The sequence below is a fragment of the Trachemys scripta genome, chromosome 9, assembly GCF_013100865.1.
Source record: "Trachemys scripta elegans isolate TJP31775 chromosome 9, CAS_Tse_1.0, whole genome shotgun sequence".
NCBI lineage: Eukaryota > Metazoa > Chordata > Testudines > Emydidae > Trachemys > Trachemys scripta.
The window spans coordinates 4,607,684-4,635,477 of NC_048306.1; the positions used below are offsets into that span (position 1 = coordinate 4,607,684).

Consider the following 27,794-nt stretch of genomic DNA (forward strand, 5'->3'; position numbering starts at 1 on the left):
CCCCCCCCCCCCCCATATCCCCTCATCCACGGGCTGAGGTGAGACCCGTGGCTGTTGGGAGCAAGCTCACTTTTGATATTTGATCACAGTTGTTCAGGTTAAATTCAGGATTTGATTTTCCTGATGAAAGTTTAAAACCCTCCCTCCCCTCGGAATGTGTTTTAATGCACTTCTCACTGACACCTAGGTTTTCAAATACATAACCATTCCCCAGGGATCAGGAGCATATGCCCACTGCATCATCAGCAACTTAGTTTTTCTGTGAGAGCCAGAGATGGAAAGAGCCAACTGGCTGACCTATCCTCAGGGGATTCCCGGACTGGATTTAATGTGCAATTTCCCACCTGAGCTAATGTAACTGGGCCTTATGTCAAGGTATCTGCACACTGCCATACTAAGATTTTGTTGCTTCTGAGGCAACAGCAACTTAGAATCATAGAATATCAGGGTTGGGAGGGACCTCAGGAGATCATCTAGTCCAAACCCGCTGCTCAAAGTAGGACAAATCCCCAGACTGTTTGTTTGGGTTTTTTTAAACCCCAGTTCCCTAAATGGCCCCCTCAAGGATTGAACTCACAACCCTGGGTTTAGCAAGCCAGTGCTCAAACCACTGAGCTATTAGTTTCTATAAAATGTAGTGGAGTACAGTCTCTCTCATATTTAAAACAGAAGCATGTTTTGTATCCAGTTGCATCTCAGTAGCTAAGCAGAGTTAATTAATATTTGGATGAGATATGCTGTTGCTTCAGAAAGTAGTAGTATGATTTGGTATGTTTTTTCCATATCAAACTGTAGATTGCTACTAATCCTTCGGAGTGGTATCTGGTGCTCTGTTCTCTTTTGGATAAGATGTAAAATTGAGACCTTGTCCACTATTTTGGCCCTTGTATCTTTGGAAATATGTAGGTAGCTAGTTAGAATTTGCCTGACTAAATTTTCCCTGACGTTTCAATTAGACACTGTATTTTTCACTTCTTATTCTAAACTATTTTGTAGTGGTGCTATGTGGAGTTAAAACAGCTGTTGCATTCACCTGCAGAGGTGGGGGTGACATTTCAGCAGTGGATGAAATAGTAATCACTATTATTTGTGTTTCAGTTTAAGATTGTAAGCACTCTTAAGATCCTTCATGATGCAAGGCACTATACAAACGTTAGAATAATAAATTATCTGAGAAGAGTTTAGTCAAATCATGAGGGAACATTACTTATTGGGCCTTTTAGCCTTTAGGGGTTCACTCTTCTGTATTAAAGATGAGGATAGTTGTGGGTGGTAACAATTTTATTTTGGACAATTGTAGCTTGTGTTGGCAAATGGAACACTATCGTGAGAGATTCAGGAACTATATTGTAGACGGTAGACTGCTTAAAATGTAGCCTTGTACATGTATCTTTAGTATTTTTTCTAAATTCATTTTGTAGATTATAAACATGAGATTTATAAGAAAGCTATTAGTAGATGGCTAGCCCAGTGAATGGTGTAAATCTTTCTACTCTTAGGGACTAAAGTTACTATTACTGGTTTAAAAAGAACAGTAGAGAATTTTGTGCTTTTTTTTATCCCCAGTTGTCATTAATGTTAAGTGAATAGCAGAGCATTTAGTAAGAGTTTGACTCTTACTAGTTTTCAAAGTGTTTCCCATGAAAGGGAAATTCTGAGCTTTGACCAGTGCTGCTGTGTGTGCAGAACAGTTTGCAGATCAGGGCCTTTGTGTCTAGTCTTCTGATTAGCATTTAAATTTTAAAGAAACAGTCAGTAAAAGAGAAGTAGTTAGAATTGTCTAACCGTGGCCACTCTTCAGGCCCTTCATGGCCCCTTAACTGTTTTTCTCTGGGTTTTGGTTCCATTCCTAAAAATCTAGGATGTATTGTCTATGACAGCTGTCTGTCTACCTATAAATTAGATGCCATAGATATTTCTTCCCTACTAATCTCAGCTGAGGAAAAAGCTCATCTCTGAATTTTGGGTCAGAGCCCCTTTCAACTTCTCCCTGACCCACTTCCTATATCGGATGATAACTAATTGGCACCTGCAAGAGGAACAGCTGAGAGGGTTTTCTTCATGATTGCCTCAAGAACTGCGATTGTAAATATGGGCAAATAGAGATGGGGTATAATTTTGGTGAAAAGGGCTGCACTGAATTCCTAATGAAGAATGTAAAGTTTCTGAAATAGCTTCTGTGAAGAAGTTGATATTAGCTTTTTCCTGCAAAATGGAAAGCCTTATTTAGTAGCTTTATCTTATATTAATTTCCAACATAATGTCATTAAGAGTTATTGAAAAACAAATGGGTGTGTACATTGTAATGCCATAAAATTCTTGTTTTGTATGTTTACTACAATTGGAATAGTTGTCATCATCTAACATTTAGATTATTACATTTATCAATATGGCACGATCCCTGTTTGAATCTTAAACCTTGACGATTTTTTAAAGGACACCTGATCGTATGACTGAACAAACTAAAAATATTCTAAAGTTCTTTTTGTCTAACAGATACAACAAGCATTTTGAACTGTGAGAGTTTCAGCTTCTGAAAATTTCTTTACTTAACTAGAGCTCAGTTCCCACCTTGGAGAACAAGCTAATGCCACTGTCCAGCTTGTATTTTTAAAAACAAAAAGCTTCCGTTTGAGATCAGAAATGAGTTAAGATAGCAAAATATAAAGTGGGTGACTTTTTGCACTTCGATACAAATGTCACAATCAGGTTGACACATTCAGAAGTCAATGGGGCTGTTTGTGAGCATGTTGACCAGATTGCAGGACTGGGCTTTAACTATAGTATTAATTACTGTAAACATTTGTTCATTTCCTACAGTCTGCTTATTCATAAAGTGCAAAGTTTTGGTGATCAGGAATGTAGGGAATGGCAAAAAAAACTTGCTACTAGAGTATACTAAAAATAGAGCACTTTGCATGAAGTAATCTAGTCCACTAATCTTAAATGAATCTGCCCTTTCTTCGAGTGATGGTCCCTATTGTATTCCACTGTGGGTTATGCATGTGTTCCATGCACCCGGAGCTGGAGAATTTGAAAGTCATGTCTGTTGGTCTGTGCATGTGCCCTGGCTCACCTCATGACTCTGACCAAGGTGATAAAAGGCGAGGCAGACTGACTGCCTCTCCAGTTCCTTCTCACTGCTGCATGGTCCATATTGGAACTTCTCTGTGTCCTTAGCTTCGGCTTCATCCCTTAAGATAAGATTTAGATTTGTAAATAGTTTTTAGCATCTTGTACAGTTTATAGTTTTAGTGTTTTCATAGTTTTTGTGCTCGATTAATTGTTGGGGGAACACTCCCTCCGGTCACATCCCCCTGCCCCATGCTGGTACTAGACTATGCCCAGGACTCTGGCTTCAAACTCTGCACTTCCTGCCCACGATCCTTCTCAGTCAATGATGACCACCAGCACTGTGTACTGCCCCGGGGAAGCACACATCACAGTGAGGTGCAGTATCTGCCAATCATTCCCCAGCCATATTTGAGAAGGGCAGGAACTCTCCATTCAAAAACACCTCATGGAAAAAGGCCTGAGGCTGGGACCCACCCACACCCCCACACACACGCATTGCCCTGACTTGGCAAGGAGTGAGCCTCCAACACTGGTGCCAGATAATCTACTTCTACAGAACCCCTGGCGAGATCTTCTCAGGAACCCAGGAGGGACTCTCATATGCATGAGATTAAGTCTTCCTCAAAATCCATTTAGAAGAAGTTGGAGTCAACTCCGAGCAAGCCTGGCACCTCATCCCAAGAGGACTTAGGACATGCTAAGTCCCAGAGGCTTGACAAGAAAGCCCATAAATATTGGGCTCTATCAGTACCAAAATGGGATCTGTAGGTACCGTCATTCTTGGCACCTCCCAAACCTCGGGATCCGTTGGCACTGATGAAGACCACTCACTGCCTACCAATGGCGCCATCTTTGATAGCACCCTCTCAAGCTACAATGATCTGGGCAGAGACAACTCCTCTCACACTGGAGAGACCTGGGTCCCATGCTGCTCCACAGAACATCTTCGCTCCCCCGGATCTGGAATCCCCTCCATTGGGTCCGTTTCTTTCCAGAGATGTCATAACACCACCGGGGGAGTCGACCACTCGGAGAAGTTTATCACCCTCTCCTTCCCTGAGGTACAGCTTTCCTTCAGTAGCACTGATGGTACCACCTCTGGAACAGAACTCAGCTTTCTCCTTATCAGGAGACTGATCCATCCAAGGAGACTTTGTTTCCTTACCCTATATATCCTCCATCTCCCAAAAGACTTACACCAGCTTGGGACAAAACTCCATGTTTAGCTTGGAGTTGCTGGTACCCCATGAAAATGAAATATGCTCGCACACTTTCTCAGCAGACATTTTGCAGTCGACCATGAGTGGGAACTCCACAACTCAGTACTGCACAATGTCTTTGATCTATGGGGCATCCGATCCAGGGATCTGTTCACCTTCATAACAAACAGAAAATGCATCAAATACTGTTCCAGACGAGCCCTAAGTCACCACTCTCAAGGCAACACTATACTTTTTCCTTGGTCAGATCACCTGAACTACGCATTCCCTCCACTACCATGCCTACCATCAGGACAAGGCATGGTTTATCCTGATCTCCCCCTATTGGCTCAGACAGTTTAGTGTCCTGAATCTCCTGTGCATGTCATCCTGAGCACTGATCATCTCCCAACATTTCCCGAGCTACTGACCCAGAGAAATGGCAAGATCAAACACACCAATCCATGTTCACTTTACCTCAGGGCTTGGTTTTTGCATGATCCTCCTTAGAATGCTCATGTTGCACAGCCGTATGAGACATACTTTCTAACAGTAGGAAGGAGTCCACTAGGTGGTTTTACCTGGCTAAGGGCTTGTCTTCACATACAGCACTACAACACTTTAATGAAGATGCTCCTATGCCAACTGGAGAGCTTCTCCCCTCAACGTAGTTTGCTACTGCCTCTTGGGGAGGTAGATTATGTCGGTGGGAGAAGCTCTCTTGTCAATATAGTGCTGTCTACACGGGGGGTTAGGTCAGTATAACTACATAATTGTGGTGTGAATTTTTCACACTCCTGAGCGATATGGTTATACCGATATAGGTCTGTAGTGTAGACCTGGCCTTAGTGGAAATGTTTTCCTTCTTGGGCACATCAAAAGAACATTCTTCCAGAAAATGCAGATATTCCTCTCATTTTAGTCTGTATGCTTTCTCTAAAGGCATCAGACCTATCCATTAGCTCCTTCTGAGTCCTCCTGGCAGTGATTAATGTATATCATCTTCCTTCGCATGGTTACTCTGTCCTCACTCACCCTCTGACCACCAGATTTTGGAAAGGCCTAATCAGAACCTTTTCACCTGTTCATAAGCCTATTCCTCAGTGGGACTTGAATCTTGTTCGCTCAGGACTCACAAGGCCACACTTTTGAGCCCCTATCTTCCTGCTCCATGTCCCTTCTCTCCATGAAGGTTGCATTCCTTGTAGCCATCACCTCAGCCAAAAGGATTGATGAGCTTGGAATGATGATGGTGGCTCCTGTTGACACTGTGTTCCATAATGATAAGGTTTTGTTATGTTTATACCCCACATTCAGCCCAGAATTGTTTCTGAATTTCATTGAACCTATCAATCCACGTACCTGTATTCTTCCCTAAACTGCATGCTTCCTTAGAAGAACAGAGACTCCATGCCCTTGATGTCTAGTGGGCCTTGGCCGTTTACCTACACAAAACAAGCCCAATCAGGAAGTCCCAGAGACTATTCATCACTATAACAGAAAGAATTGGGACAAGCAATCTCCACTCAGAGGATCTCCAAATGGATCTCTGTCTACATTCTACTGTTATCAACTATCAAACCTTCCCTGCTCCCCATGGAATAAGAGCTCATTCCATGAGAGCACAAGCAGCAACTATGGCATTGCTTCAGGAGGTATCCCTTCTTGTAAAGCAGCCAGGTAGGGCTCCGTTCACACCTTTGAGACATACTGGGCCTTAGTCCAGGACTCTTCTGCTGATGGCTCCTTTGCTCAGCCCCAATGTCTACATCGGTGTTTCTCAAACTGGGGGTCCTGACCCAAAAAGGGGTCTCCAGGCTATTGTGGAGGGGTCACTAGATGGTATGGTGTTGTCACCTTTACTTCTGCACAGCTGCTGGCGGAGGCGCTGCCTTCAGAGCTGGGAGGCCAGAGAGTGGCGACTGCTGGCCGGGTGCCCAGCTCCAAAGGCAGTCCCACCCCAGCAGCAGCGTAGAAGGAAGGATGGCAGAGTATGGTATTGCTGTACCTCCCCCCCTCCAGTTCCGCCTCCCTCCAGCAGTGTCCTCTATTTGGGAACTTGAAATATGGTCACCCTACTTTACGCTTTTTGAAAGGCTTCAGTGCCTTTGTCTGAAATATTTTCAAAGTGGGGGCCCAGTGAAAAAAAGTTTGAGAACCCGTGGTCTACATCCTTGCACCCTTCTCCTTCTTATTACAGCTTGTTAATCACCCACAGTGGAAAACAATAGGGACCATCACTTGAAGAAGAAGAGGTTTCTTACATGTTCTTTGAGATATGTGGTCCCTATCTGTATTCCACTACTCGCCCTCCTCTGCTTTGGATTGCCTATGATTCATGATAGGGAAGGAACTGGAGAGTTCCCCCTCTCTTTATCCCCTTGGTCAGAGGCATGAGGTGATCCAGGGCGCGTTCGTGGACCAGTGGACACTACTTTCAGATTGTCCGGCTCTGGGCACATGGTACGCGCACACAACCCACACTGAAATACAGATGGGGACCACACATATCGAAGAATGTCCAGTTACAGATAAGTAACCTCCTCTTCATCTTTACCAAGGTACCACTTCAAAAAATAATTAGGACTTTCTAAATGGATATACTGAGTGCTTAATTTAACATTTTGAGTACTGTATCAGCACCTTGGTGAAGAGGGGTTGTAACTTATAAGGTGCTCCCAGAAACAAACTTCTGACCTGCAGTGTGATTTGTCTTTGATACCACTAGTATTGAGGCTTGCATCAGTCCATCTATTGATTATGCGTACTCTCAAATTCTAGTGAATGATTTGTGTTTGGTGCTAAGGACTGCGTATAGAGAGCTACACTCTAAAATCATACATTTCCATAGAAGACACATCTCCATAAAAAGTTTGCAGCCACTCTAGTGAGGACTCAGCATGATTAATGTCATTAAATGGGGTACTTGGAACTTGTTTTGGGGAGAGAGACTTGAGTTTTTGACTTTGGGTTAAGAGAGGATGAAAGCACACACTTACATAGCTTATATTGAGGCTTTTTTTAGGAGGTGAAGGAGAGGGAAATGGCTCTTGAATTTGACAAGTGTTTCTTTTCACAGTGATAATTCACAGGTGTTCCAGGCCAACATTTTGCGAACCCGCAGAAACAGTACAACAGTGATGAATCGTCATAGTCTGGTAAGAAAATGCTTAGCGCAAACATGTTGCCCACTTGTTATTTGGGTCTAAACAGGATTAAAGAGAAGGGTGTAAATTGAATATTAACACTACATACCCTTCTACCTCGATATAACACTGTCCTCAGGAGCCAAAAAATCTTACCACATTATAGGTGAAACCGCGTTATATTGAACTTGCTTTGATCCACTGGAGCGCGCAGCCCCATCCCCCTAGAGTGCTGCTTTACCGTGTTATATCCGAATTCGTGTTATATCGAGTCGTGTTATATCGAGGTAGAGGTGTATTTTGCAGCTGTGGTGAAATTCTTTTTAAAGATTATCTGGCTTTAGAACACATATTTGTGTCATTCTGAAGACAACCTAGTTCATAACTTATTTAAGCAGATGATATAAAATTGGATAAGAAGACCAATTTGGAAAGAGAATTGGTATATTCAGAAGTACCAGTCAGTTATTTCTAGGTCTCAATAATCTCTGCTTTGAATGTTTGTTTTTAAATAAATCCACTGATTTTACATTTATATTGCATCGTAAATTATAAGCCGGAAAAGACTGTTATGATCATTTAGCTGACCTCCGGTAAAACATAGGCCATAGGACTTCACTGAATTAATGCCTGTTTGAACTAGAGTATATATCTTAGAAAACCATCCAACCTTAATTAAAAAATTTCCACTATAACAATTTCGTAAACTTAAATGACTTTGTTAGTAAATGTCTGCCTCAAAATTTAGCACAGTACTTATTTATGAACCCAAAGAAGATGCAACTTCTATTTTAAAATATTGTTTCTTTTAAGTAAATCATTATAGTCTGAGTTATGGTCAAAAGGTAGTCTGGACTGATCCAGTAGTAATTTGGAGTCAGTGCAGGCATATTTTCAAAGGATTTCTTGACCATATTGAAAGAACCACAGATACATAAATTGATACATTTCTGGGGGACATGGGGCGGAAAAACAGTTCTCATTTTTTTTAACCAAGTGGAATTTTTGCGTAGATTTAAAAAAATATAAAATTTAACCGAAAACTGTTACATTTCTCTTAAAATGTTTTCTAACTTTAAGAAACTGGCATAAGTGCAGTAACATGTCGATTGCATACAATGCACAACTAATGTACTGGATGGATGGAGTATCTTGTGTTAATGTCAGTTTATCTTTTTCTTACATACAGTATACAAGATGCTTAGACATATGCTAACTTGATGATTGATTGATTGCTATTTGGGTTACTTTAAGTGGAGATAACTTTTAATTCCTGTCCATCCCTTCCATACAGCCTCTTCACCCTCCAAAAAGCTAAAATTCCATTTCAAAACTAGGCCAAACAACTGGTTTGAAGGGCATTTGTTTTTGTAGTAGTTTTGAGATCCTTTATTTAAAGGCCTCAACAGATGAGCACAACATAAAAGCCATGTGCTTGCTGCTTAAGAAACAAAACATGATATAGTGCCAGTAACACTGTAATTATGGTTGAGGAAACATTTAGTCAGAAATCCTTCTATTTGGGCATTTGTTTGAAGTTAAATTTTAGGCTTAAATTTCTATTCTTGCTTTCAGACCAAAATAAATTGCTTTCCTTTCCAGCAGTTCACTTGGGTTTCCTTTGGTATTGAAGAGATTCACTTAAACAGTGGTCAGCAAGAGTCAGCACTTACAAAGAGGGCAGTAGCCCTTTAAGAAAAACAGTTTTGAAACACTAAGGTTCTTTTTCAGTTGACCTGGATACAAAGCCAAAGAGGAGCAAGTGGGGTGGTCTAGTTCCCTAATCTCTCCTGAAGATTAACTGAACTAAAGATCTTTCATGTACTTCATAGAAGTTACCTTTTTGATTTTGTTACTTTTTTTTAAATAAGATCTACAATGGTTTAGAAAAGGGTATTGGTGATCTCTCAAGTGACCCAAAACATGAAGATGAAGCAGGCAATATAAATAAGGTTGGGGCGCGAAGAAAAGTAACTGTTAGTAATGGACCGCCATACCAACAGCAGCAGTAAAAATATTCCAGAGAATGAGGTATCTGCTTACTTAGTAAGAGACGGATATTTCCCAGGAAAGGGAGAGATGATAATTGAGAGTATATGCAAGTTGCCAGAAAGAACTGCTAAAGGCGAGGAAACGCGTAATTGTTTTTTGGATTGAGAGCCCATTTCTCTGGCTGGGAGCAGAGTGGCCTTGCAGGAAAAGGGTAGTCCTTATTAAGGCCAATAGCCCAACTTCATGACCAGAGAAGAGGTCTAAAGCAGGTCACCAATTCAGCTGAAGAGTCCTCTCTCCAGTCATGCACATCTGGTATTGCTGGGGATCTTACATCCTTCCTTACACCTTCAGAGTACCATACACTAGGAGTGCCTCACCCCCATTCATTCTGCTCTACTAGTCTGGTCAGGCACAGTAGGAATTGGGTGGAATCTAGCTCAGAAATTGTGGTAGTTGGCTAAGATGTATGCAGTCTCTGTAGTTGATGGTGGAGCACACTTGAATGTACAGTATGACATTCTATGCTGTCTTTCCAAGCCCCATTCAGATCCACTAACTGGGCCTTTTTAATGTTAGGGCAAGTCACTAGCTGTCAGTAATGCACAGCTGATTCTGCTCATCAGAAGACAAAAAGTCCGTACTACCAGTGTTTAATTTGTGTCAGTGGAGATATATCTTTAATATTACCCCTTATTTTAAATATATTAGTTTAAAAGGCATCTAAAATCTATAAATCCCATTCGCTAAAGTTTCCTCTTTCCTTCGCCCTTCCCCTCAACCTGCCTTTTGTCAGTAACTGATATCTTAAAGTGTTTCATCTTACTTAAAAGATTGAGTTGGGAACCCTAAAGCAACTCCTTGTTCACTTTAGGACTTGTCTATTCAGGGAATTAGCTAAGGTGTGAATTTAGAGCACAACAGCTATTCTACACCATTTTCCCATGTCGACGCTCTTATTTTGTACTAAGGGCAGGTCTACACTACCGTTTGAATCAATGTAATTTACATCGCTCGGGGTGTGAAAAAGACACCCCCCTGAATAATGCAAGTTACAGCAACCTAAGCACAGTCCACACTGGCGCTATGTCAGCAGGATATGCTCTCCTGCCGACATAACTTCCGCCTCTTGCAGAGGTGGAGTAATTATGCTGACGGGAGAGTGCTCTCCTATCGGCATAGAGCGTCTTCACCAGACGTGCTACTGCCCTAAGAAACCAGTGCAGAATAGCTATTCCCAGCTTTTTTCTTGTGTAGACATCGTCTTAGGCCTGGCCTACACTACAGAGTTAGTTCAACGTAAGGCAGCTTGACCTAAGTATGTCAGTGTCTACACTACAGCCTTGCACCCACCGATATAAGTGCCCTACTACACCAACATAATAACTCCATCTCCCCGGGAAGCATAGTGCATTATGTCAGTGTAATTAGGGTGACGCAGCTGCAACTCACTCTGACCTCTTTGCATGCACCCACCTCCAGCTCTCAGACCACAAGCCATCGTCTCTCTTGGGGTGAAACACACTCTTAGACCAGGCATTGGGCTGCAGTTCCCAGATACTAACCATGACTACATCGACAGCCCTGAGTTATGTTCAGTGGGCTCGTTCAGATTATTAGGACCAGAGTTTGTTCATAGTTTCTAACTGTAAATAATAAATTGCAAGTTCTTAATTCAGTCTGGAGTGGTCAGTAGGGAGACAGTGAAATAGAGCACTGAACCGATATGCTTGTGGCATCCTGTGTTGCTCAGCAGGTGGACTTTTGTATTCTGTACCAGCTGGAACTTTTTAAGGGCAAGTAGCTACATTTCTGCGTAGGAGTTTCAAGTTGAGAGGTCACAAAAATATATTTCACTTATCCAGGTCCAAGTCTGATAGATGAGCTGTTGTCTTGCGGCTCTCTGCAGATGGAACAAAATCTTTCACAGTTGTAGCTATTTGAAAATCCAGTAGTATTGAAGTCCAAGAGGAACTCTTATTTATTATTAATCTCTTTCAATAATTTTTTCTTAAAACAAACCAAATAAATTCTAAGTGCCAATGTATAAAACGAGTAAGCCAGCACTATACATCGGAAAAGAGAAGACCAAGATGTTTACCCAATGCTTGAATTCAGCATTAACATTTGATACTATTGCTGTCTGAACATCAAAAGGTCACAGGGTGAATAGGACACCCTGACATGAATCCATTAATTCCTCTCAAACTCAGCCCAAAGGATTATAATGGAAAACTGGTTCCTCCACCTCTGGAGCCCTCACCTTGGAGTTTCCTCATGACTCACTGGTCTGTTCTCTGGACTAAAATGTGATTGAGAGTCAGTGGTTCAGAGTGCTGAGTTGACAGTTGAAATTGGAAACTGTTTTCTGTGACCAGCTAACTTGAAAATGAAAATTAGATGCTGGGCAATAATTTGTAAAGTCAGTTGCACTGAGCAGTGGTTTTAAGTTCTAGGTGAGTAGCAGGATTTCGCGTCTTTCACCAGCCAGGAGCTTTGAGTTGCAAGTGGTAACCCAGATTACCATTAATACTTTTGTGGAAATGTTTATTGGCATTTATTACGCTACCTTCCTTTAGTTCTTTGTTGATTGAGTCCTGCTTCCAGGACTAGTTGTAAGCAGGCTGTTTTGTTGGTCTTGTATTCAGCTTATTGTCCTGAGAGACCACCTCTTAAATATGCTCATTCCCCAAGCAAGTAGCGCATGCTGCTTGGATTGAGTGTAGGCAGTCCAAGTTTATAAAGCAAACCATAAAAGTTCTAGTATCTGTGTGACTTTTCTACCTCTAAAAAAAAAATAGGCGGATCTCTGAAGAAGAGCTGTGTCTGGCTCAAAAGCTTGTCTCTCTGACCAACAGAAGTTGATCTAATAAAAGATATTACCTCACTTACCTTCAAGTATCAGGGGGTAGCCGTGTTAGTCTGTATCTACAAAAACATCAAGGAGTCTGGTGGCATCTTAAAGACTAACAGATTTATTTGGGCATAAGCTTTCGTGGGTAAAAACATCTGAAGAAGTGAGGTTTTTACCCACGAAAGCTTATGCCCAAATAAATCTTTTAGTCTTTAAGGTGCCACCAGACTCCTTGATGTTCTCGCTTACCTTGTCTTTCTAGGGGAATCAATTTGCATTCTCCATGGCACTAATTTAAGTAAGATACAGCTGGCTGGTGATTGAATGCTGATCCGCAGCCTTTGGACTTGTAGAAAACTTAAGGCATGTTTTATGTAAAACTGAGGAAGCCCATCATCTGCAGGGTGACGTTTAATGACTAGAAAGTCCGTGTCATTTATGCTCTGTGATTCCCTTTACTTTTCACCTGGCAGATTCCATGCAGTCTGAAAGAATGACAGATACTTACAGGGGTGAAGGCCTCATTCTTTAACGCTCATCCTCATTACAAAGCCACAACTTGGCAAGATTGATCTTTGTTCAAGAGAAATAGGTCATTAGCAGAACTGTGTGATTCATGCCTAAGGCTTCTGGTCCCTGATAGTCATGAGCACCATAAATTACTCAAATGTGTTAATGGTAAGGGAAAGAGAAGGACTCAATCATTGATTCAAAATAAATTTGCTTGTAACTAATTGTAGTATGTAGTGGTGTATTAAGAAATTCCACTAAAAAGTTTTAATAAGACCTGTCCTACAACTTGAGAATGGTCTATGCTGAGAATCATTATGAAAGTTTTGCTTTCTTTGATGAACTACAGTAAGTTGTTGGTTCAATGCCTAGGAGTTCATAAATTATCATTTTTATCAAACTAGCAGTCAAGTTAAGTATAAAACTAAAGAATCTAGTTAGAGTCCCAGGGGCGTCTGCCAGATTGGCTTTGTATTTGAGCCTTCAGATTTTTCCTTGTTAATAGATATCATTTTATGGGTTTTGTTTTTTTATTTGTTCTATGCAACAGCAAGGGAGAAGATGCTTGAACAGCATGCTCAAATTCACTCCTACTCAGTGAGGCCATTTCACTGTCCTATTTTAACTTTCTGTCATTTTAAGCTGTAGAGCTGTTGAGGGCAGAAGAGCTTGAGAAATGTTTTCACTCTCCTTACACTTTAATGGCTGAATCTCTCTGTTATGTCAAAAATATTAACCTGCAGGCAGAGACCAGCCCTGGAAATCTTCTGCTCAATAAATTTTTATTTTTAGCATCAGGAGCAACTTACAACAGCTTTAAGATGGAAGTGCTTATGCTTCCTTACCTATTGTGCTGTTGCAACCGCGATGGGTGGCCAGTATTGCCAATACAGTTCATGGAAGGTGAGCGTATTTAGTAGTGTGAGACTGAAGTGGGATGGAAGTTGGCACACAATAATTAGGATCTACAACCTATCCTGGAAAATGATCCCTCACTCTCACAGACCTTGGGAGGCAGGCCAGTCCTCGCTTACAGACAACCCCCCAACCTGAAGCAAATACTCACCAGCAACTACACACCACACCACAGAAACACCAACCCAGGAACCTATCCCTGTAGCAAACCTCGTTGCCTACTCTGTCCCCATATCTACTCTGGTAACAGCATCAGAGGACCCAACCACATCAGCCACACCATCAGGGGCTCATTCACCTGCACATCCACTAATGTCATATATGCCATCATGTGCCAGCAATGCCCCTCTGCCATGTACATTGGCCAAACCGGACAGTCCCTCCGCAAAAGAATAAATGGACACAAATCGGACATCAGGAATGGTAACATACACAAGCCAGTAAGTGAACACTTCAATCTCCCTGGTCATTCTATTACAGATTTAAAAGTCACTGTCATTGAACAAAAAAACTTCAGAAACAGACTTCAAAGAGAAACAGCAGAACTAAAATTCATTTGCAAATTCAACACCATTAATCTGGGCTTGAATAGGGATTGGGAGTGGCTGGCTCATTACAGAAGCAGCTTTTCCTCTCCTGGAATTGACACCTCCTCATCTGTTATTGGGAGTGGACTACATCCACCCTGATTGAATTGGCCCTGTCAACACTGGTTCTCCACTTGCGAAGTAACTCCCTGCTCTCCATGTGTCAGTATATAATGCCTGCATCTGTAACTTTCACTCTATGCATCCGAAGAAGTGAGGTTTTTACTCACGAAAGCTTATGCCCAAATAAATCTGTTAGTCTTTAAGGTGCCACCAGACTCCTTGTTGTTTTAATAATTAGGAGTTATTTCTAAGCATACAGAGCAATTTCATAATGAAATAGTCTAGTGCTCTCACTTATAAAACTAATATACATTTATAATTGTATGCAAAATGTATTGCATTTAACATATGCAAAGTGTGTTAGATGCTATTTTGGTGATATTGAAGTGGCTATTTGTTATCTTTTTGAGAATGAAATAACATATTAGAGAAAAGGTAGTGTCTAACCTTCCTGATTTTGCAGTTTTTAAAAATGTTTCAGCTATATGGTGTTTGTTTTCCAGTTGATTCCATCATCTCCTGTACGTATTCCTAGCAGCCGCCTTCATCAAATCAAACAGGTAAGAGATTATTCTAGTTCTGTTTTGTAAATAACAAGACATAGAAAGCTTGCTTTATTGGCATTACACAAGCTGGTGTATCCTACTCATGATCATTGATGACTTCACTCAGAAGTAACAGTTGATCTGTAAAGAGTGTTCAGCAAAAATCTGTCACTTCAAGGTACATTTAATAGTCACAGGTTGAATCAGTTTCGAGAGATACAAATGTTTACAGAAAATATAGAATGTGTCCTAACATATTATACTGAAACCAGGATTTTGTCCCGTTTATAAAAGTGGTTAGCCATCAGACATCTTTCTCCCCACATAGAAAGCTGGTGGTCCCTATCTCTTGCAGCCCCATTTGCAATCTAGAACTTAGTCAGTGGCATTTTTCTGGGCTCAAATAGACTGCCTGCCTTCCTCCCAATTGAATTGTGCATAACCATAAAATGATATTCAGTGGAGTCTGTGGTGTTCAAATCTCAGTCTCCGTGATCGGGCAAACCTAAAAGTTTAGTGTAGTACAGCATGGCATGCTGTATTTAATTGGTCAGAGAAACTGACAGGAGATATACCTATGTTCAGCACTGAAGCAGTTGGGTGCAGCGTCCATCAAGGTAAGAAGGCTGCTGCTGATTGCTGCATGTTAAGCTTGGAGACTTTCAAAGCTGACAAGCTCATGTGGAGTTGAGGGATATCAGGATAATGGTATACAGTCCCACACCTTCACACTTTCCTAATCTTCCTTCTTGTGAAACATTGGTGGTGCTGAGTTGTCCACTTTTGTTTAAAAAAACAAACAAAAAAACCCCAACCCTAGTTACTATACCTTGCCCAAATCTATTAATGCAGTAAGTTCATTAAAATGGTGAAGTAAGAATGCACTTCTGTTTTGAATACAAGCCTGTTTCAAAGTACAGTTAGATTTAATACAAAAAACAGTTATCTTGGTTTTCTTTTGGAAGAAGAGGAAGAATCATAAAATGTAAATTCCTAGAAGGAAGCCTTTAATAATAGAACCTCTATTATAGGGATTGAAGCTGTTAAAATAAATGTTTAGTTAAAGCTGTTCCATATATAGCCTGCCTTTTAAAGTCTCACTTTGGAAAACACGTGATTTCCAAATGCTTGTAAATCTTGTGAGTTTTATTTTTCTCATTTTGTAAAAGCAATTTAACTCTCCAGGTGTTATATTTCCAGGGTACATGTTGTAAGTGGTTGAAGGTACTTGGTCTCCAGCTTCCTGCCGCCTCAAACACTTGAGACCCATAGTAATCCTGAAGAAATGCACTGCCTGTTTTGTTTTGATTGTGTAATTTATTCATTTACCAGCTTTAACAAGGACAAGAAGTCAGACGGAAAGTTCCTTTTATTCTTAATATAGGAAAGGACTAATGTTAATATGTACACACAAATGGGTTGGAAGGGAGGTGCAGGGAAGGCACAATATATGTTACTTCATATTTGACACTGTATTTTTATTAAAACATCTAGCTAGAAGGTAGTATAGTAACTGTTTGCTAGCTTTCCGATTTTTTTTGGAATTTGAGGCCTATATTGTTGCATAGTCATAGTAATTATTCCACATAAATACTCCATTAAAAATAGGTTAAAGTTAAAGCAGGATATGTCAGAGTTAAAGCTGCACTCCTTGAAAACATGTGTTACTATAGGAGGAGATTGACAAAGGCATTAATGGGTGTTAGGCACTTAGTGTCCGTTTGTGCCTAAAAAAAAAACTTCTTAATAGTCTTCAATTACATAGACTGCATCATTTAATGCCTAGGATGCCAGCGAGCAGTGGATGAATCATCTAACCTATATTTATTCCTCCTCTGTTCAATAAGTGGATCCCTACCATGTTTCACTGCACTAGGGTGACCAGACAGCAAATGTGAAAAATCGGGACGGGGTGGGGGGGGGTAATAGGAGCCTATATAAGAGAGAGACCCAAAAATCAGGACTGTCCCTGTGAAATCAGGACATCTGGTCACCCTACACTGCACACCGTCCAGTCTATACATTGAATGAGTTCTGAGGAATGGTACATGCTTGTGTATTTAAAAACAGTATTGTAATGTATACATACAGGGAGTGAATTAAGTTTGTGCGTGCAATTTATTTTTCCTAAAAAAAAAAAGCCATGTTTTGCTATCTTAATACATTTTAACAAGTTTTTTTTTTTGTAGAATTTCTTAGTTTTTTAGAAGAAACAATTAAAAATTCCATCATGTGGAACAATTCACTAACCATCAGTAAAATGCTCTGTTCTGCACAAGTTGCACACTCACTGGGTATGCTAATGGTGTATGGAATGAGGTGAGACTCCCTCTTCAGGTCACAATTTGGATGGAAGAGTTTGTCTGTCTCATTTTAGCAAAAGAAAGCTCTATAAACCAACTCTTAACTGTGTCTGTGTTCTATTATTATTTTTCAGGAAGAAGGAATGGATTTGATGAACAGAGAAACAGTACATGAACGGTGAGTGTTAGTATGCAAATGAGAATACCTAAACTCTGTGTCTCTGGGCCAGTGACGATGCATTTTTGTTCTTCTTTATAGGGAAGTGCAAACAGCAATGCAGATCAGCCAGTCCTGGGAGGAAAGCTTGAGTCTGGTAATGTGTTTATGCTTTCGATTTGCGTTTCTATCTGCAGTGTTCTAACATCTCATATTGCTGCATTTTGTTGCCCATAGTATCTTACATTTCTTTTAGAGGAAAATCAAACCGATTAGGCTTGCTGTTTAACATCAAATTGTTTCTGTCTAGTAATACGCTTTTTATTGCTGCCTTACAACAAGTTTTGTACTAATAAGGTATGAAATCACCAGTAGCTCAATGACACATGGCTGTCACTACAGCTATTGAGACATAGTTTTTCCTGATGTGTCAAAAGGTAGTTCTAGTCATGTCTATATCTTTCTGTTTTATAGATACTTTAATATTAGGACATAATGTTTAACATTATTTTGTTTCCTCAAAAGTATGAAATTTGTCTCCTAGGTAGTCATAGTAACAAATTCTTACATGTAGCCATTTGTGAGGGTGACTTGCATCATGTGATTCCATTCCACAGCAAAGCAATGCTTTGAATAATATTGTATAGCCTGGCCCATGAAATATTGCATTAAAGCAATTGGCTGTAATTACATGATCTGTTATACTTATAGAGTGACAGTGATTTTGAGAAATCATCCTCTCCCAAGCAAATAGACTTTGTCCCAGTTTCTCCAGCTCCTTCACCCACCAGAGGAATAGGGAAGGTAAGAAAAATGAAGTGATAGAGGTCTTCCTTCATGAGTACCGATAGTTAGATTTTTGTTTATCACTAACATCAGCAAGGGATGAAACTTCCCATATCCCTGACTTCTGCATGGGCATTCACTGCAGATAGGGAACTAAAATATTAAAAAGGCAAGCTAATAGCTGTACAACCCATGAATTTATCTACAGAATATCTCATAAATGTCAATATCCAGTAGGTATATTTATTGATAAATTGTTGGTACATTGGTGATAAATAAAAGCCATATTCTTTGTCTGCCTTTCTTTGGGGGAAAGTGGGATTTTTTTAGGAGCTAACTCAGTTGGTTTGTTCCAAGGTAAAGAGATACATACATATTCTGATCAATATAATACACATCTACCCTGATATAACACGAATTCGGATATAACGCGGTAAAGCAGTGCTCCGGGGGGGAGCTGCGCACTCCGTGGATCAAAGCAAGTTCGATATAACGCGGTTTCACCTATGACGCAGTAAGATTTTTTGGCTCCTGAGAACAGCGTTGTCTCGAGGTAGAGGTGTACTATCAACTTGCATGCACTCTGTATGTACATGAGAAATCAGTCTAAATTGTTCTAGAACTTTCTTCAAGACTTAACCAAAAGTGATACTTTCCCAGTCAAATAGATCGGGTAGGCATTTTAGAAGAATGATGACATGCTTGTTTTAATATGGTAAAATTCTCTTATTAAGGCCCTAGTTGTGTTCCTCAAGTCCCTCTAGTTCTCTGTATGTTGAGAATTTGGATTAGTTTGCTGCAGTAAGAAAGAAGCATGATGTTTATATTTAAATATTGCAATATATTTTGATTTCAGCAATGTTTCTCACCGTCTTTGCAAAGTTTGGTGAGTAGCAGTGGATTACCTCCAAGCCCTAGCCCCAGTCCAACAAGACGATTCTTAAAGTACGTACAAGTCTGTAAAATTGACTCTGCATACTGTTAATACGGATTGTTCACTTGAGGCATCTGAAATATTAGGACTTAACTTAAACATAATAAATCTAAACTATGTTTTTGGTGACTCAGATCTCCAACTCACATAGTGAATCCATACAACTTAAATTCTAGAGTTTATAAAGTACCAAAATATATATTCCCGACATCAGGAAGCTGGGTTACAATGCAGCCTGTACCTGATTTTTCAATAGGTTTTGTTTAGCACATAATCACATACAGAGTAGAATGAACTTCTGTCAAAAGATGATGAATTAATTCTCAGGTTTTGAAACTGGGACAATATCAGCCTGTGTAGATTAGCAAAAAGTATTAAGAGGAAACATTTAAGTTTTTAAATTATAATAGCATCTATAGGACCCAATTAGAGATCATGGCCTCATGGTGTTACAGGTTGCCTGTCAGAGAGGTTTCTTATTACTGTCTTTCTCACACTTCAATTTAATTTAATGTTGCCAGAAATAGGATAACTTTTGTGGGTGGCCAGGGTGCTGAAAGTCACTGGTGGGCTGTGGCGGGTGTGGTTCTGAGTACAGGTGAAAAGGGTCTTAACTGCCAAATCTGTTGCTGTAAGTGACCTTCTTTGCTGACAGAAATGACTGTTACTGCAGGGACCTTGGGCATTTTTAATTTTACTTTACCAGTGGCCAGGGCTGTCTCTCTGTCCTGAAATTCCTGGGTCATTCATAGTCTTCACCAGTCTGTGCAAGACAAAATATTTTGGCCCTCAGTGTTTTGTCCAGCAACATAATGCAAACAGATGGTGAATCTAACTAGTCCTGCTACTAATCTTCAGACTCAAAGGACAGCAGCCTGCTAGATTTGTACTTAGAGGGGTGGCTTACTTTGAGTTACTCATGGACCCACCTTCAGTAGGAGTAGGAGAACCGGACCAGGTTTGTGTGTTCATGGGTTTTAGTTGGATGCAAGCGCTAAAAGTACATTGTAGAGAAACTTGCTTGCTCATATAGATGACTGTATTAGAGGAAATGTTGGGAATGCTTTTTGAAGACTTCAGTATGTGAACCAGGCTTTCTGGTATAGTATTCTGCGGTTACATTTTTAAGGGTCAGTCATGTCTTGTGTTTGTTTTTTAAAATATTTTTTGTTGGGGCTATCCAGTCTTATTGCCTACTTCCCTTTATGTTGGTGTTTGCTCTTAAACAGAGCAACTTGCACTGAATATGCTTGTTCCTCACTTGTAGTTGTTTTCCGTGCTATTTATGCCAGTTATCATTTACCAATATACTATTTATACTCTTTCAGCAGGAGAAGTCAGAGTCCTATTCACTGCATTCGCCCAAGTGTTCTTGGGCCAATGAAAAGAAAAGGTACAGCATGTGTTTGTAATTGTTAACTTTTAATAGTTCATACAGCTTTCTTGATAGTCCTGGTTTTGGACTGATACTTGCTAGGAAACCATTGAGTTTTAGCAAAAGGTAGGCTATAAAGAAATGGCTGGGCGTTTGGGCTGCTGAAGTACAATAGTTGAAAAATTAACTCTACAATAAATCTATAATTAAAGTGGTCACTCTGTCCTACTACCCATCCACTGATGCAAGATTACACATTTGGTAAAGCACAAATGGGTTCTCTAATATAAAGTAATTAAGGAATTCTTGGTACACTTCCATTCATTTATAGAAAGGTCCCAGCTAATTGAAGCACAGAGATGCTGTAGAGTTAAAATCACAAGCATACAGTTTTCTTGGTAACCATACAGGGGTTGAACATAAGAACGGCCATACTGGGTTAGATCAATGGTCCATCTAGCCCAGTATCCTGTCTTCCCAAAGTGGCCAATGCCAGGTGCTTCAGAGGGAATGAACAGAACAGTTAATCATCAAGTGATCCACTCCCTGTCGTCCATTCCCAGCTTCTGGCAAACAGAGGCTAGGGAAACTTTAGAGCATGATTTTGCATCCCGGCACATCCTGGCTAATAGCCATTGATGGATCTATCCTTCATTAACTTATCTAGTTCTCTTTTGAGCCCTGTTATAGGTACACAAACCTCTGCATTCTGATTCACTACAGGCCTCAAAATTCAACATCCAGATGCCCAGAAAAAGCATAGCCACATCATCTTGTAATTTTATTTAGAAGTTGTTTAAGTTTTGGAAGGTGTCCCTCAATCTGTACCCTACACTTGCTTCTCTTAGCCTCCATTTCAACAGTCCTTGTATGGCATCTGTTTTTAAAAGCTTTCTCACCCTTCACTTCCATAACAGTAACATTTTGGCTCGTTAAGTCATGTTTAAAGTACTGATAACCAAGCTGTATTGTTCCATAGAAGGAAGGGAATGTGGTGGGCCGGGTTGTGTGTGAAACACTCTTGAGATGCATCTTTGTCTCTCTGAGAGAATCTGTCAATTGGAAGTTGCTGCTGGGAGACCTTCCCTTCTCATTTATCCCTGCCCCTTTGAACTGCACGTATTTCAAAATGGACTTCAATGCGAAAATAAATTATTGTTATTGAGGGAGTTTTACAAATTACTTTGGGGAGTGTTGAAAGCATCTCAATACAATAACTTAAGAATTATTTGAATGGAGGATGCTTTTTCACTGACTTTCAAAGCACTTGATAACTCAGTTAATGAAACTAAGAAGTAGGTAAATATTTTAATATCGGTATCTGTAGTACTTAAACATTCAAATTAATAATTGTTAATGGTGTTGACAGTTTTAATCCACTGGGCATTTCAAATTGTCATTGTCTGTGTCTCTTTGCTAATGTTATCCTTTGAGGTTAGTGTTTCATTATATTTAGGTTAATATCAGACTATCAGGGTTGGAAGGGACCTCAGGAGGTCATCTAGTCCAACCCCTGCTCAAAGCAGGACCAATCCCCAACTAAATCATCCCAGCCAGGGCTTTGTCAAACCTGACCTTAAAAACCTTTAAGGAAGAAGATTCCTCCACCTGCCTAGGTAACCCATTCCAGTGCTTCACAACCCCCCTAGTGAAAAAGTTTTTCCTAATATCCAACCTAAACCTTCCCCACTGCAACTTGAGACCATTACTCCTTGTTCTGTCATCTTGTACCACTGAGAACAGTCTAGATCCATTCTCTTTGGAACCCCCCTTCAGGTAGTTGAAAGCAGTTATCAAATCTCCCCTCATTCTTCTCTTCTGCAGACTAAACAATCCCAGTTCCCTCAGCCTCTCCTCATAAGTCATGTGCTCCAGCCCCCTAATCATTTTTGTTGCCCTCCGCTGGACTCTTTCCAATTTTTCCACATCCTTCTTGTAGTGTGGGGCCCAAAACTGGACACAGTACTCCAGATGAGGCCTCACCAATGTCGAGTAGAGGGGAACGATCACGTCCCTCGATCTGCTCGCAATGCCCCTACCTATACAGCCCAAAATGCCGTTAGCCTTCTTGGCAACAAGGGTACACTGTCGACTCATATCTAGCTTCTCGCCCACTGTAACCCCTAGATCCTTCTCTGCAGAACTGCCGGTTAGCTGCTCAGTCCCTAGTCTGTAGCAGTGCATGGGATACTTCAGAGTCCTACACTTACGACGGCACTTGTCCTTGTTGAACCTCACCAGATTTATTTTGGCCCAATCCTCTAATTTGTCTAGGTCCCTCTGTATCCTATCCCTACCCTCCAGCATATCTACCACTCCTCCCAGTTTAGTGTCATCTGCAGACTTGCTGAGGGTGCAGTCCACGCCATCCTCCAAATCATTAATGAAGATATTGAACAAAACCAGCCCCAGGACCGACCCTTGGGGCACTCCACTTGATACCGGCTGCCAACTAGACATGGAGCCATTGATCACTACCCGTTGAGCCTGACGATCTAGCCAGCTTTCTATCCACCTTATAGTCCATTCATCCATTCCATACTTCTTTAACTTGCTGGCAAGAATACTGTTGGAGACCTATCAAAAGCTTTGCTAAAGTCAAGGAATAACATGTCCACCGCTTTCCCCTCATCCCCAGAGCCAGTTATCTCATCATAGAAGGCAATTAGATTAGTCAGGCATGACTTGCCCTTGGTGAATCCATGCTGACTGTTCCTGATCACTTTCCTCTCCTCTAAGTGCATCAGAATTGATTCCTTGAGGACCTGCTCCGTGATTTTTCCAGGGACTGGGATGACTGGCCTGTAGTTCCCCGGATCCTCCTGTCTTTACTGTGGCATAGTAAAGCACTTGTATCCCACCCATTCTTGAGGTGTATTTGGAAAATTCAAATTAATATGCATTTTAGAGAAGGGGGAAAACATCTGAATGTTAAGAGTGTGTATAAATGTGTCACAATCTATTATGTTCATCTGCGTCAGATCTAAGATAGAAGTTTATCTAAAGTGGCTATGCTAATGATCCCTCTAAATCAGGACAGAGTTGTATTTTAACGGTTAGTGCATAATATGAACCTGATTGTATGGTTTTGTTAAAGGTGAAATGGATACTGAAGATGAGCCAAAGAGATTTTTTCAAGGAACTACTAGCATGCTTTCTCCTGAAGTTTCACATCTGACAGACCTTGGTGCATGGTAAGCATCACTGTGCCTTGTAACTTTCATCAGAAACTGCTCCAGTGTGTTCAGTCTCTTTTTCTAGACATCAGGCATGGGTGGGCATGCTTGAAGTCAAATAGTGTTATATATAATAAGCCTTGGATTTTTGCAGCATATCCAGATAAGTATTGCAAACAAATTGGATATTTGGGTACCAGTGCCTATAATTTAAGGACTTCAAAAACAGATAAGTGACTTCTGTTCTCGTATTGATATGCTTAGCATTTATGGTAGTTAAGCAGGTATGGAGATTAGACCCCTAGTGATTGGCTATTTTGGAGCAAATAGCTTCAGATTTTAAGATAATTTGCCTTTTAATTTTGCATATTAATGCAAATTGTCACTTTTTTATACTCTCTTGCTCTTCGTTACGTATGGTGAATGCTAATCTGATTTCTTGGCATATGAACTGTGACTGTGCTAAGATAGAGAAAATGAACTATGCAGCAAATTATACTGAACATCTGGTTTAAAGGAAAGAGTGAAGGTTTTTGCTTTGAATGTTCTTTTAGAGAAGAAAATAATAGTAATAACCCTACATAGTTATAATTTTGCTATGATATATACTGTAAAACATGTAATCAGTAGATATGTTTTAATGCCCTTTTTTCCTAATACCTAACCTAAGCACCTACTTGAATTTTGGGCTGATTGTCAAAAAAATTGTGGCTGCGTTGTGAACAAGCCATAGAAAATTGAGGAAAAATAATAATCGACCATATTATTTACAATAATAAAGAACATTAGGTCTTTTCCATGATTTTTTGCTGTCAGCCACCAGGGGACTCCCTGACGGCTGCCCGGGACTGAGCTCCAGCTGTCAAAATTGCGGTAGAAGCCGAATAGTGCGGAAACGGCAATTTCCGCAATATTGCAAGTTAAATAGAGTCTTACTAATACAACATATTGTGAGGTATAAGTTGCCATTGCCACTGAGTCTGCTGGCAGTTGTAGTGTTGTCAGGGCACCCATGCTAAGAATTCCTGTAATAGAAGATAAAAATGATGATAGAGTTCCCTGAATGATTCATTTCAAACTTTGTCATTTCTTTATTTCTATATGTTCCACTGGCTGACCATTTCTAATGTATAAGCAATTCTTTGAGTCAGCTGAATGAATTAACTACTTGACAAAATATTATGGTTTGTCTGGAGAGCAAAATTATTGTAGACTTTTTTGTATTTTTATATGAAATATAAAACTGTGTTTGAAGGTGACTAATATTTGCTTTTAAAGTGACTTTAATAGCTAATCAAAACCAGAATTTTAAACATCTGAAATTTAGTAAGAATTAGAATTCCTCATTTTGGTTAATTAAAATGCAGATGATTGCTTTGAGGAAATTAGACTGCTTTGCATTAGCAATATACCTGTTCCTAATATCTTAAAGCAATCAATATTTCAGTTATTTTTCCATATGACCTGTTTAATGTCATTTAAAATGTAAAATTCCTTCCTGGAATTCAAGCTGCAGTTAGTCCCATGAAACCCTATTTAGTGGAAATCAGGTAAAATTAGAGTCTATAGTTAGGTCACTTTAAATGACAGTTAAGTGTGTGTTTTAAAGCTTGTTTTTTCACATATATATGTTAAAGTTGTTGAATGATAAGCCTATTTAAATTAACGCATTGCCCCAAAAATGCTGCTCTTGTATTTTCCATATCCTCCTGTTACATTCCCCTTTTTTTTCAGTCTGACTTCAGGTACTCTTGATGGCAATCAAAGCAGTGCTGGCTCTTCCTGTGATTCACCAGCTGAAGTTGTCACCACCAGAGATTCTCCAGCCTCACTTTCCAATTCCAGATCTCAATTTAAGCCCATAGATTTTTCAGCTAAATTACCCACAAATTGAGACTTTATACTCCTCTGCTGGAGGGTAAACAGCCAAGCTGGAGAGCAACAAGACAACGTTCTGCAATGTGTGACTGAGTTTATCTGATCCTGTTCCTCATAGGAACTTCCAGAAATGTCTTTATTTCTAGAAAACTTCCATAATAGTTCCTTGAGGAAGTTTATAGTGATTTGTATGACATTTACTAAATACAGTTAGTGTTTAAACTCCAAACGTTCTCTTTAATATGCGAATATCTGCATACATGTTTTGACTTACAATAGATCTTCTTGATTGGCATAATAAATTGCAAATACATATATTATTCTACAAGGAGAAACAAGGCATTTTAAACTACATCTTTTCAGTTGTCACCAGTTTGTAATGGTGCTGATCTAGGTAACAGATAGCTTTTATTGGATTCTGTCATTTTTTATCAAGCTAATCAACTGATCAGTTTATTAATATTAATTTTACTCCACAAGCTGTGGGTATTTCATTTGCTGTTTTTTTAAATGTAAATGTGGGTATCAAAATATAATGGTGCCTAAGTCCTAATTTGTTCGGCTGCTAATCAATGTTATGTTCTGATTGGATGAAAAGAACCAGAATGGATGTTACGTTTTATTTGTAATCATAATTGCTGGTGTGACTAAATCCAGACTTAACATGGAAAAAATTGCCTGCCAAAATCACCAGCTTCCTTTTTATCCCCTGTGTGACTATCTAGAGAGATAGGCATTCTCCTAGCACTGTTTTCCCACAGAAGGAACTTTAATAGTGTGTTGGGACAGTGCATGAAATGCTAAAATCCCTAAATTAAATGCTTCAGATAAGAAAATTAGAGGCAGTAGAATCTTAACAATTGGTTTAATTGGAGAGAAAGGAAGCCTTAAGGAGGTATTCTGAGTGAGTATGTCCAGACTGAAGTGATAATCCATGAACATTTAACTCTGCTACGTGACCACATACCATGTTTTAATCTCTTCTGTATAGTAATAGCAACCCAGTAGAAGCGACCTCCACTTCCTCAGTATCATAGCATAAAGAGATTTCTGATGTTATAAAGTTAAAAAATTACTGATCACAAGTGTAGAATTGATCAATTTAGAGATGTTGGAGAATTCCTATAATGGATTTGAAAGAAGCTAGTATGTCCAGAAGCACCATGTTAGCAAACCTAGAAGACTCCCAAAACAGAAGCAAGAGTCTGCCAGCCTCCAAGAGCTTAATAATGAAGCAAAACTTTTCCTTCCCAAACAGTAAAACTGTAATGCAGGGCTAAAGGTGGGCACTGAATGTAGTGAGCCTTTCCTAAAACAAGATATGGTGGTAGTTCTCTACCTTGTCATATGGCTGTTTCACAGAGGCAGAACTTTGACGGGGCAGCAGCATACAAGGTTAGGAAACAGAAGATGTGAAGAACCTGGGATGAGTGAGGACTAAGGACTTATTTCTCCTGTATAATATGGAGATATGGGATCTATGTGGTGGTCTCACTCTTAGCTCAAACACTGTGAACATGGTTTATTGTTGACTCTCCATGTTTATCTAAATTATTGCAACTGTCAACTGAGCTTCCTTACTCCACAGATCAGTTTTCATAAAGTTCTGAGACTCATGCTTCCCTTTCCCAATGGCAGACAGACAAAATTGTGTATAACATCTGCTTGCTTGCTTTAATACAGCATGGCTTTATTTTATAATCTCAGCCATATGCCAAAGACTTACTGTGCATTCATTCTTCTGTGATAAGGGCAAAATTATAGATTTTTATCTTGCTTATCTCATTTTTCATGAATGGGCCTCAATATCTGATTGCCAACCCTTTTAAAAGATGCATGAACAGAAAGGTAATTACAGTAGTTGTATTGTGTGTGGGTCAACATGTCTCTTCTCTATTAAATATTTATGCTGGTTTTCCAAATAAGTGCCAATAAAGAGAACTGAAAAAATAAGTAAAGCTGTTGTTTCTTCTGGAACGTGCAGTGTCCAGGATTTTAACCATGTTTTTGTTACTTTCACCAGGGGAGCATTGATGGTTTTGTTTCCTTCAATCAAAGTGCTTATTTCAATCAGTGCTTCATCCTCTTCTTAGCAAGCTGGATCTAAATTCTACAACACTTTATCCTAGTTTCTGCAACGTTCCCACACAGCAGACCGGAAGTTCTTGACAGAATTAAGTATATTTAAAAACAAACTAGGTTCTAGTGATTTGAAGAGATACAAAAGCAATCTCTTCCTTGTACTTATTTAGATATTAAGTAAAATGCATGTGATGCTGTCCCAGAATTATCCATGTTC

The 27,794-nt window shown here is 39.9% G+C and overlaps 1 protein-coding gene across 3 annotated transcripts; it reads left to right on the forward strand.

Moving 5' to 3' along the window:
• Positions 1 to 11: 11 nt before the first annotated feature.
• Positions 12 to 27,448, forward strand: LOC117882745 (protein FAM122A-like). 3 transcript variants are annotated; one of them, XM_034781489.1, is made up of 10 exons: positions 12 to 38; positions 7,354 to 7,432; positions 14,845 to 14,901; positions 17,324 to 17,367; positions 17,449 to 17,503; positions 18,058 to 18,150; positions 18,989 to 19,077; positions 20,395 to 20,459; positions 23,539 to 23,635; positions 25,352 to 27,448. In XM_034781489.1, exons 2-10 carry the CDS (start codon positions 7,415 to 7,417, stop codon positions 25,509 to 25,511), a joined length of 678 nt encoding a protein of 225 aa, XP_034637380.1. In that variant the 5' UTR covers positions 12 to 38; positions 7,354 to 7,414; the 3' UTR covers positions 25,512 to 27,448. The 3 variants fall into 3 exon arrangements, with proteins under 3 accessions (XP_034637380.1, XP_034637381.1, XP_034637382.1); XM_034781490.1 differs by having other exon boundaries at positions 20,398 to 20,459; XM_034781491.1 differs by lacking the exon at positions 18,058 to 18,150.
• Positions 27,449 to 27,794: the final 346 nt, after the last annotated feature.

What these genes read in the sequence shown, in the direction of transcription:
- LOC117882745 (XM_034781489.1), top strand. An exon ending in AGAGAAACAGTACATGAACG is followed by an intron (nt 17,368 to 17,448) that starts GTGAGTGTTAGT and finishes TCTTCTTTATAG; the next exon opens with GGAAGTGCAAACAGCAATGC. An exon ending in CCACCAGAGGAATAGGGAAG is followed by an intron (nt 18,151 to 18,988) that starts GTAAGAAAAATG and finishes TTTTGATTTCAG; the next exon opens with CAATGTTTCTCACCGTCTTT.